The 12,004-nt window shown below is 49.3% G+C and overlaps 1 protein-coding gene across 1 annotated transcript in view; it reads right to left on the reverse strand.

Annotated features, from left to right (window-relative positions):
* The window catches only part of LOC104636589 (uncharacterized), a 117,889-nt gene that overhangs the window by 87,560 nt on the left and 18,325 nt on the right, over positions 1-12,004 (reverse strand). Inside the window, 10 exon segments of the mRNA XM_075757170.1 lie at positions 1,437-1,595; positions 2,174-2,293; positions 2,502-2,648; positions 4,825-4,941; positions 5,461-5,616; positions 6,169-6,285; positions 7,753-7,882; positions 8,853-9,013; positions 9,782-9,955; positions 11,039-11,132. Coding sequence (XP_075613285.1) covers positions 1,437-1,595; positions 2,174-2,293; positions 2,502-2,648; positions 4,825-4,941; positions 5,461-5,616; positions 6,169-6,285; positions 7,753-7,882; positions 8,853-9,013; positions 9,782-9,955; positions 11,039-11,132 — 1,375 coding nt within the window.

Below are 12,004 nucleotides of genomic sequence, written 5' to 3' on the forward strand. Positions count from 1 at the left end.
CTGAACATCAGTGTTTGCCCTTGCTCTTCTTCACAGAGGTCAGCCCGTTATCTCCATACTGTATTCCGGGGTTGCTAGTCACCTTCTGCCACTTTTAAACCTCTCTAAGGATATATCTGGTACTGTGCAAATCTCACCTCTGCTTTTTGATCATCATGCTCAGCATTGCTGCTTCCTCCCGCCTCTTCCCCAAGATGCAGCAACCTCAAAATTTGCCATGGGAGGACACGCTCTGGCCATCAACTAGACCACTCTCTTTCTCTATTTTACATGAAGAATTTGCACCTGCTGCCTCTTGTCCAAGCAACCTGATCTTCCAGCACAGCCCTTTGGAGTTTGGCCTTCTTTGAGGCAGGGGAGAGTCCTTGTGTGTTGGGTTTGGCTGGGATAGAGTTAATTTTCTTCATAGTATCTAGTACTTGGATTTGGATTTCTGCTGGAAACAGCGTTGATAACACAGGGATGTTTTCATTACTGCTGAGCAGTGCTTACACAGAGCCAAGGACTCTTCTGCTTCTCACCTCACCCCACCAGTGCGTAGGCTGGGGGTGCACAAGGAGTTGGGAGGGGACACAGCCGGGACAGCTGACCCCAAGTGACCCAAGGGATATCCCATACCATATGACGTCATGCTCAGTATATAAAGCTGGGAGAAGACGAAGGAAGGGGGGGATGTTCAGAGTGATGGCGTTTATCTTCCCAAGTCACCGTTGCGTGTGATGGAGCCCTGTTTTCCTGGAGATGGCTGAACACCTGCCTGCCCATGGGAAGTGGGGAATGAATTCCTTGTTTTGCTTTGCTTATGTGCATGGCTTTTGCTTTACCTATTAAACTGTCTTTATCTCAACCCATGAGTTTTCTCACTTCCACTCTTCTGATTCTCTCCCCCATCCCACTGCGGGGCAGTAAGTGAGTGGCTGCATAGGGCTTAGCTGTTGGCTGGGGTTAAACCACAACACCTTGTCACCAGGCAGAAAGGACCACATTAGGATGTTCCTCTCCCTTTATCCCTATGGCTCCCTACAGCAGAATTTACTCAGGTCTCATCTCTTTTCCAGCTGGACTCTTTGACAATGTCAAAGACTTTGGCCATTGGTCTGGATTTCGGAATGCCTGAAAGCTCAGTGTGAGCAGATTGGGCAGTTCATATCTGAAGCTCTGCCCAAGCCCATGGCACATGAACAGATCCACTGCAGAGCATGTTGGCTCCAGTTTGTATCTGAAGACTCCCAGGCAGAAAACTCAAAGCCTTTGGGATTCATGGTCTCAGCTACCAGGCACAGCAGGTCAGCAGGGCAAAGGACCACCACCATGGTGCCTCCGACATGAGGTGATGAGAGTGGGGAGGCACAGTGTAAGGGCTTTGTAGGGATACACAAGGTTGAACCAAGGGTTGTGTGCTGTGGTAGCTACTTGAACGTCCTGCCTGAACTCACATGTCCTGGCTGAGGTTGTGATCCCTGGTCCTTCCACTGAGCCAAAGAGCACATAGAGGGAAATCACATACTCGGTGTCATGGGCCAGGTTGCGGAGCTGGTAGGCTGTGATCGACTTGTTAAGGGCCAGCTGGCGAGGACGGTCTTTGCCAAAGAACTCTTTGGAAGAGAGAAAATAAAACAGAAGAGGATAAATACAGAAGAGTCTGGAGAGCAGCTCTGTTGCCTGCTGGGAAAGACACCATGTTTTCCCTGGTAGTCCATCTCCAACCCAGCTGAACCTTTGTTGTAGGAGTCTTGTGTGTGCACTGGGGCAAGAAAGAATTTTCCTATGGTTATTTATAGAATTTGAAAGACTAAAGGATCCAAACCAGCTGAGAGGAACCAAAGGAACCAAGCAAGCTCTCACATCCAGGGCCCACAGTAACGTGGGCATGTGCTCTGTCCCTCCCCAGCATCTGCACGGAGTTGCAAAGCCCCTGTGCTAGATGACTCCATCCCACCTCTTCCCTGAGGACCAGGCAAGGTGGTGTCAGACTCTTGCTCTCTGTGTTGGGCTGGGGTCAGGCTGAACATAGTTGCTGCAGGGACCCTGCCTGCCGGCATTGTAGGTCAGGTCCAGGAATCATTTTGGTTTCAGTTCATGCCCTGAAGTTGTGGGAGAGGTTGCTCAGAGCAGTTAATGAGCTGGGCCTGCAGAAGGAGGTGGAGGTGATGCAGGCTGGAGGAGATCTTACCTGGTGTAGGACCCCAAGCCATTCGGTACCCGGTGGCCCCAGCAACTGAGTCCCAGGAGACCAGAGCGCTGTGGATGGATATCTCACTTACTTTCAGCATCTGGACGGTGCTTGATGCCACTGTAAGAGAGAAGAGTTGCCCACGTGCATCAAGGTCCCAACAGCTTCTAACTGGCCCCCACAAACTGTACTAACCCAGACTGCTTTCTGCACCAGATGAGAGGCAGGGTGGTGACTACAGATGACACCAGCTCTGTGCTGCCAGCACAGCCGGACCCCCATATATGTCTACTTGGGCTGGCTCCCACCCCTGCTGCAAGGCACTCACCCGTTGTTGCTTTACCGCTCACCACCGGCCCCTCGACATCGCCAAAGATCGGGTTGATGGTGACGGTGTACTCTGTGCCAGGCTGCAGCCCCTGAATCATGTAGTAGCTGTAGGTGTTGCTGAGGTTCACATCCTGGATGCTGCCCTCTGCAAAGGAAAATCATGTCTGGACTCCCTTGGATCAGACCAAGGAGGACCACCCTCCTTGGGTCTCCTTGTCTGGGAGAGCGGCAGGCAATCATACAACCACCCACTTGAGAACTACACAGTGCATGAGATTGAATGGCATGTCATCCTCCTGGCTTGTACATGTGACGACAAGGTCCTCAAGCCTTGGGACAGGACTTAGTGCAACAAGCACAAATCTTGGTTGAGGAGCTAATGTATATGCAGGTAGAAATAACCCACAGCTGCTTGGGCAGACCTCAGCGATCACCAGTAGATCAAGGCAACTCACGGCTTTGCAGGCCAAAGAAAATAAATCAGCTAGGAACGCACACATGGCCACATATGGGGCTGTGAGCAGTCCCTTAAGAGAGTCCACACTCAGCCCAGCCCTGGGTGACTCGGTGCTGGAGTTGTCCTGCCCTTCAGGATACTGGAGCCAGCTGATGCCTCAAAAGACATTTTCTCATTTCTGTATCCCTGTTGTGGACTAGAAGCCGCTCAGCTGAACCCCTCGGCATCGCTCTGGAGGAAGGCACGGCAGGAGAAGAGTTAAAACCTAATCCCTGGGGATCACACCCCGTTTCAGAGCAGCAGAGACCTACAGGCAGTAGCACGTTGGGGTTTTGGGGGGGAAGCTGCCATTTGCAGTTTGGTCACTGGAGGGTGCCATCTCCCCATCTTCTGCTCCACCAGCACCCTGAGCCCCATCCCCCTCCCTCTCCCACCTCTCATCCCATGGACCTTCTCTCCACATCAGCTGCTCGTTTATGTTTATCTATTCTCTGTCTTAGAAGTCAGACAAGAAAAATCAAACCCCTCCAGTGCCTGGGACGGCTGCACAGGGATGGGCAGAAGGTGTCTCGATCCCAACGCCACTGCACCCATAACGCATGGCCCCGGGATGAGATGGAGCATGGGAGAAGGGCACCACAGGGCTCAGTGGCAAGGGTGGGCTGCCCCTTGGGATTTTTGCCACCCTTGGACATGGGATGAACCGGTGTCAGGTGGACGAGCTGCTCAGAAAGAGCAAACCTGGAGCGGAGGTGATGTGCCCTTGGTGCTTCATCTGAGGATGACCCGCACTGTCCCCTCAAGAAGGGGTGTCCCCGCTCCAAAGACGTGGCAGGCTGAGCACATGTGTGTGCTCCATTTCTAGCTGAGGTATCGAGCAAGGACTGGGTAAACAGCTGAGTTTTGGAGTGTGCCATTATTTTTTTTTTTTTTTTTTTCCCGGAGAGACATTCACAAAGCAGTAAAAGCAGTTTTATATCTTCCCTGTAAAGATTTTTCCCTTATGATGACCTTTGGAGCTGTTCTCTAATTAACCCCCCCCTCCTCTGGTGGGAGATGTCTCCTTATTTCATAAGCAGGGGAACCGAGCCAGAGGAGAGTGTGCTATTTATTCCAAGCCTGTGATGGAACCCAGGTGTCCTGACATCCCATCCCGTCTTTGAACGACAGAAACATCCATCTCCCGAGGCCAAAATATGCCATCAAACCTGAATTTCTAACTTCTGCTCCCCCACACCAGCAATGAAAATATGTTTGGGTTCAGGGCAGGGGAGAGGCTCCAGCTGCAAATGCAGATCTGTCTTCGAACACCAACATTTGTCTGAGAATGAGGATGCATTATGGGATGCTGGGGGATAAAGCCAGGTCTTAGCACTGTGGAGAGAAAAGCAACAAGCACAGGTGCTTCCAGTCTGCAATGTGGTCCCTGTCACCCCAAAAAGGGGGTAACCCCAGATGCTCAGGGGCTGTCGGATGTACAGCTCTGCATGGAGTATTTACCAGCTTCTCCCCAGCTATTAACCCTTTCCAGAGGTACTCAGATCCAGTAAATCCCGCACTAAGACCATTTTAACAAGGCTGGGTACCCGTTAGCTTGCTTTATGCAGAGCCAGAGCAGGTATTTTTGCCCCCATGGCAGAGTTTACCATCAACACCCACGGCACAGCTCTCTGTTGCAAGCTGCCAATTTATCCCCACATGCAGAAAGCTCCACCATTCACAGATCCCAAAAAAACCTGTTTTCCTCCAGCTTCTTGTTGCATTTCTGGACACAGAAGGTATCAATGCACCCAATGTCTTGGGGACCTCACAGCTTTCCATGTCCCTGCCCACCAATGCATGCACCCCACTCCTGAGTCTCTACCTGCTGATGTCCAGGTGAGCCTGTACCCTGTTGCTCCCCGGATGGGGCTCCACCTTGCCTGAAGTGTGTTGGTGGTCTCGTTCTGCAGCAAGATGCTTTTCACTGGCAGGAGCTTCACTGGAAGGAGGACAGGGAACAAACCTTTCAGAGCACCTACTTGCCAGTGGAGGACTTTGCTGGCTGCCCTCCCTGCATCACTGTTCCTCCAGCCCATCTTTCAGAAGGAGAGGGGTTTCCAAGGGCTTCTGCCCTGCCTGACAGGTTGAAGGCATCTCATAGAAGCAGTAGTGAAACCACCACATCTGTGACCACTGCTTTCCAGGACCAATTCCTCTGATGCACCAACCTTGCTTGCTTTATGCAGTGTGGGTGCAAAACGGGAGGGCAAGTGAGGCTCTGGCAGATCTCCCACCCTTCCTCCCAAGCAGTGTGATGGTGTTCGAGAGTGTCCATGTCCATGCATGTGATAGGGAGAGAGCAGGGCTCAAGGTTGGAGTTTGGAAGGACCTGCTGAACACTGTTCCTTAGATGCACACGTAGCTGCAGTGCCCACCAACTGTGAGGTGCTTATCAGCAAAGGGGGTGAACACAGCACCCAGGGCAAGAAGGGACCAGACACAGAGTCAAACCTCTTACACGTTCTCCCCACAGCAGTCACAGGCTGGCTCGGTCCCTGGGGGTACACTGCGTAGATGCCAATTTTGTATTCTCTATCCTCCTGCAAGTTATCCAGCACGTGGGAAGAGGCGTCACCCCGCAGAACCTGCTCGTATGTCATTCCTGGTCTGCTGGCTGCAAAATCAAGAAGAGTGATGGTGAAGCCTTCCCACTGCCTGAGGTCTACATCCCATGGTGATGTCTTCACAACATGGTGAAGAGCATGCACAGGAGCTGGTTCAAGTGCATGGTTGAAGTCTCCCATCCCATGTGATGTTGCTGAGGGTTACATCTGTAGCTAAGGCTTGACATATCCATGCTGTCCCCAGCTCTCCAGATCACACAGAGATGAGTGTGAGCCATACTGAAGGCTTGAACTCATCCCACATCCACAACAAAGCAGGCACTTGAGTATGAAAAATAGCCAGGGCAGGTCTGGATGTGACAGTGCAAATGGATACAAGGAATCCACAGCATCACACCCCATCTTGTCCTTCAAAAGCAAGTCCTTCAGAGGTTCCTGGAGGAACCATGCTGTCTGGAAGAGGCTAACCTGGCCTCCTTCCAGAGTAATGTCAGGAGCTTTGTGGTGAATTGTTCCTTGGACAAAATGGCACCTCTCTTGTCTTTGAGTCACTGCTCCTTTTAAAGTAAACTCCAAGAAAAATTAATAAAATCTGAACTCACCTCTGGGGAAGTAGATCTTGTAGCCTTCCAGCTTGCCCAGTGGAGGCGTCCAAGCCACCTTCAAGCTAAAAAGTCCTTCTTCTATCACACGAAAATTAGTGACTGGAGGCACAGGTGCTTTGGAGTACAAAAATATTGCAAAAATATATGTGACAGTGCTGTAATAAAGTGCCATGGCAAGGATCCTTGGAACATCTTTTGTCTTCAAGGACAAAGGTGAGCAGCACCAGTTCTCCCTGTTCTCTCAGCTGAATCCTCAAAAGCAACCACTCCCCCTCTACAAAACCCTTGTCTGCTTGAAAAATGCGCTGAAAACCCCCAAGACAGAGTTCTTGTGGGCTTCCTCTTTGAATGGTGTTGGGAACTGTGAAATATCCACCCACTAGGCATTTCCTCCTGAGCAGAGAAAACTCTGCAGTGGTTTCACGCAGATTGAGCAAGGACACATGAATCAAATGCTACTCGTGCCTATGGACGCAGATCTTACAAAGAGGAGCCCATTTTGATCCATCCAGCCATGGCAGACAGATTTATAGCTTCTGCCTCTGGCTTCATGTTGGGGATAATAAGAGAGGAGATCAAATGACTTTATTTCCACCCATAAAGACATTCCATCTTATTGCTGGCAAGTACATATGAGTCAACCTCATTGAGGTGCTTTATTTATTCATCCTGTCGGAGATCTTCCCTCAAGAAGACAAACAATTTAAGACATTTCAGGGAGTGGGAGTGGGGGAAGAAACAAAAGACAAGGAAGAAAGGAATAATTCTTTTCAAAACCCCTCTGGCAAAGCAGGCTTGGTGCTTCATCCAAAACAGGGAGGAAAGCGGAATTAGTGCACCCCTTAAACTCTTAATACCTCTTAAAGTAGTGCAGAGACTTCTGGGACAAAACCTACTCCATCCATCACATCTGACCCAGTGTCTTGCACACCAGGGTTTGGCCAAGAGTGAATTTGCTCCTTTGTTTCCAAGAACCTTGTCATTACAGCCAGCCACGTGACAGCAAAGGGATTTGGCATGGCAGATTGCAATCCAGAGGAAGACTAGATCAGTTCATGGGACCAGAGGTCACTACTTGGGGCATTTCTTAAAGACCATGATCATACCATCTTGGTGTTCACCTTGAATGAAACGAAGCCCTAAGTGCATGCATAGTGCTAACCCAAACCTTTTGGACCATCCACTTCTGAAACAAGGTGTTTAGAACATACATCTCTCCATAAAACTCATGTCTGCCTTTCCCAACCCATGGCCTCCAAACGCTTCCTCATCACAGGTACGTGGGTGGTACATTAACTGAATCCCAGCCTGGAGTCGTTAAATCCTTTTGCTTATTAAGTCAGATGATGAGAGCTATCCAACAAGCTGAACCCTCTGCTCTTAAGTGGGTTAACCATATGAGTTGCTCAGCACCCACTCACAATCCTGCACCCCACACCATGGACATTTGTACAGATGTTCCTCCTACTCATTCCTACCCATCCATCCCTCAATGCTCGCACGTAGGGTTTTAGGGTTGTTTTTTTCCTATGCCCACACACACAAGGAACACATGGGGATGATTGCAGAAGAGACACTCACTTGTTTTCCCCTTGACAGCTGCTGACTCCCCAAGGGCATCTGCATAGACGGCCCTCACCGTAAAGACATACTTGGTGTTGGGTTTCAAATCAGTCACCAGCACGGTACTTTTGTCACCATCCACCACAATCTGTCACACAGGGGGACAAAGGACATCATTATACCTCCACGACAGTAGAAGACCCCCATGTTTGCAACAGGTTAGTTGCACGAGGCTTCACATCTGATGTGAGGTGACTTCCATGAGCAGGAGCCTCTTGAAACGCACTAACTCAGAACACTGCAACCTTCAAATGATACCTGGGTTCACACTAACAAAGGACAGTGCCAAGGGTGGGTTTCACGAGTTAGCCCAGAAAAACTCCATGAAAACAAGGGTATGCATTAGAGTGAGGGTGGTCCCCAATCCCCTTAAAAAAAAAAAGTGGAGGAAAAGCCACCATCTTTGCCAAAGAAAGTTTCTTTTAAACTCATAGAGGAAGGCTTCAACGTAACCTGAGGGCAAGAGAGGTGGAGACAACTTCTGTGTTTTCACTAAATTCTTATGAGATTCTGAAGCAGCCAAGGATGATCATTCCTGTTAAATACAATCTTAATAATTAATATAATTAATAATCTTAACCTTAATAATTTACACTTTCATAGCTTTGTTCTATTATTAGAAATCAAAGCTTTTAGGCATACATCTTCTATCCTTCAATCTCGCTCTCAAACTTCATGCAGTGACCAAGCTGGCACACATCAGCATCCCTCACACAAGGACATGGCAAATCCAACACCTAAGCATGTGGAGATCTTACCAAGCTTGGCACCAAGAGGAAGAGGAGATTCTGCTAGGGAAGCTGGATGGAAACTCCATCTCACCACAACAGCAATACCAAAATTAGCATGAGCAATCGACACACCTGCAAAACCGATGGTCTATCTACAGACCTTCACTTCAAGCTTCAGGAATTTATGCCAATGCACTGGGCTGTGGTCAGGATGGCTGAGGGTTATGGTGCCATCTCCTAACCAGGCTGTGTCATCAGCAGCCTCAGCAGATCCCCTAACATCGGGACCTACATCTGGTGCTCTGCAAGACAGGAATGCAACTCTACCTGTTGCTGGTCCTCTGAAACCAGCTGCCCCGCAGGCAGCAAGGGATGTAGATGGACACGGTACCCTGTCACCCTCCCTGTTGCTGGCATCCACGTGAGCCGCAGCGAGCTGTGGGTCTGCTCACTGACATGCAAATCCTGGGGGCCGATGATCTTCTCAGCTGCAAAGAGAGAAAGGAAAGGCCTTTGGTTTGGACCCTGGTGGTAGAAGTGCTGTACATGTGCAAGCTGTTTGTTGATGGAGTCAACACATTCGATGCAGAGAAAGCCTCGGGTATAGATGGCTCTCACTTAGACTGAGAGCGCAGAGGCAGCTGGGATCTGTTTCCAGGCCAGAGCCACGCAAGCAGGTTTTCTTTTGGCAAATTGCTTGACAGCACAAGAAGGGAAAACAAAACTGGTTCTGGCTACGTCTCCCCTGTGAACATCTGCTTAATGCATAGGGCATCAGCTCCTTCCTGCCTTTCTCCTTACTGCCACCAAAAAACAGTCTGGCAGAAAGCTTGAACTCTCCATGAAAGGTCACAGGAAGCTCTGAAGTGCTACAGAACCACAGAGACAGCAAAAAAAAGACTCTTTAAGGATACAGATGAAGTTCTCCCAAGCTCTTTCCCAAGCTTTTAACTCATCTTCTCATGAGTTTGTGTGCAAAGAAGGGGGGGAGGAATTCATTGCCATCACCTCTGGATTCACTGCAACATCAGCATTTCTTTAGGGAGAGATCTAGATCTCTTTGGAGATCTCTTTGGCTGTTTGCATTTTCTGCAAGGAATGAAGTCATCCAATCCCTAAAGCTCCCTTGTGATGAACAGAGGGGACATGGGAGGTCCATCTCCATGGTGAGACTGGTGTGTCCACCAGTCCAGACCAGTGTGAAGGGGCTGGTTCGAGCAGGTGGAAAGCAGGATGAAGGGAGAGCCCTGACACACCTTGCACAGTCTGCTTGATGGGCCGTGGTGGTTCTGAGGCAGTAAAACAGAGCCTTCGAGAGAGTTTGGGGGCCACGTTGTGGAGTAAGTGGAAATCTTCAACGTAAAGCACATGCTCTGCAGTGGGCTCTGAAGCTATCTTGTTCAGTTCATTCTTGTCAGCATCCTTAATTCCTAGATGAAGAAGAGGAAAGGAGGACATCAAACACCATCCATGGGGCAGGCCAGGCGTTGGCAAGGGCTGTCAAGAGCAAGTGGGAGCAATGTGCTGGCCTTTTGAGTTTTACACCAGCTTTGGAGTCATGCTGCCCACGGCAAAGGATGAAACAGGTAATGGAGTCTCAAGCTGGATGGGCAGAGGTGAAGCAGATGAAGCCTCTTCCATCAGGGAAAAGAGGTCAAGGTTTTCTCCAGAGGCATGTTAGACATTGCCCCAGGGTTTTCGGCTGCTAATGGGCCAAGAGGTGGAAGATTCTCTTGGGGTGGAGAGTGAAAAAGAGCAGGGCAGGATCTGGCGTCATCCTTCCCATTGGATACAGAGACATTTCTGCTCTTCTAATGGATAAGCAGACAATGGGACTTTGGGAAGCTGCATGAAAATTGTGGGGATTTCTTGTGGTTGAATTAAAAAAGGGGGGAAAAACCCCAACAAACCAACCCTCCCCTAATTTTCATTTCTCATTGGTCCAAATTGACCTGCTTGCTCTCTATTATGAAACACCATCACCATCCCCTTCTTCTTCCCTGAAATGTCTGGTGAAGGGAAGGATTTGCTTGTAATAAATGGCTGAACTTAGTTCTTGGGGGTGGGAGGAGCACTGAAACAATTCCTTGCCCAGGAAATTATTCTGATGGACATTTTCAACGTAGCTGAAGTCAGTCTCTGAACCCCATTAAGAGAAACCTTCAAAAAGTAAAAACATTTCATTTTTGAAAATGTCACATCAAAACATTTTGACTTTTATGGAACTATTTATTGAACTCCTCCTGAATTCGCAAGTAGTTTTGACAGATGCAAACCCGCAGATTTCCACTGAATAAATCAGCTATCGACAACAACAAAAAATACCCAAGCACAGCACAGATTTGATTTTCCCGTACTTGCAGTAGTTGCTAGCGGCTAAGCCTGGGGATGGGTGTGATTTTTAGAGGAGGGGGGTGTCGAGCATCAGGAATCTTCCTCAGTGCGTAGACTGTGTGTTGGTGCACACATAATTGGTGGCAATGCTGCATGTAACTTAGTGTGTCCATACGTACCTACAGCAAACACCGTCACCCCCTGATCCTGCAGGACCTGGGCTTCATCATCAACTGAGTCGCCGGATTTCCCATCCATGATCAAAACAACTACCTACAAGAATTGGCGTAGGAGCCAGAGAATGAAAGATCACAACATGAGGAGGTCACAGAGACGGTTGCAGGATTTTCACACTGACAAGCCAGACCTTGGATGAAGTCCCTCTCTCTAAAGGTGTGGGCACTTGAAAATAAATCCTTCAATAACCCACACCTCTGTGGTAACTCACATGAAATCAGCTTTTATGAGCATGAGCTGGGAAGGAGCAGAGCATAAATGCTGCTGGTTATGACAGTATCTTCTCTGCACATCTCCTCCTGCTTGGCTGTGTCCCACCTCTGCTTGGGACAGTAACTCTGGCTCCAGAAGGAGATTAATGCCAGCACAGAGAGAGGATTCACCTCTACAAGTCCATAAGAGCAGCACTTAAAGGAGGACTCAGCCAGACCCTGGACAACATACTTGGCTGGTGGCACCTGGATGGTGCTATCAGGTGGTAAGAAACTCTCTCAGACACTTCTTGGGTTTACATGACAGCTGACTTAGCCACCCCAGATCTTTCAAGCTTTTTGGACAGTCCCATGTCAGATCACGTAGCAGGAGATATGGCCAGCACATGGGATGCTATAATGAAAACATATGCTGCTGCAACACCTTTAAGCAGATGGTTGAGGTGGGTAGCACATCCCACCTGTAGCATCATGTTCTCTCTCCTGCTCTGTGACTCAAAACAGGTCTCACTGACCACAGCGATCACACCACACTGATCTCACGGATCACACAGACCACATTTGGCATGCAGGATCTCAGAACAAAGCAGAAGGTGCAGCACCAAGCTGCAAATGTGGGAGGTCCATGGGAGGCAAAAGCTGGCTGTGATAGTTTCAGACTCAATTCGTGGGCTGTAGCCACTCCCCATGCAGCTG

The sequence above is a fragment of the Balearica regulorum genome, chromosome 1 (genome assembly GCF_011004875.1).
Source record: "Balearica regulorum gibbericeps isolate bBalReg1 chromosome 1, bBalReg1.pri, whole genome shotgun sequence".
Lineage (NCBI taxonomy): Eukaryota > Metazoa > Chordata > Aves > Gruiformes > Gruidae > Balearica > Balearica regulorum.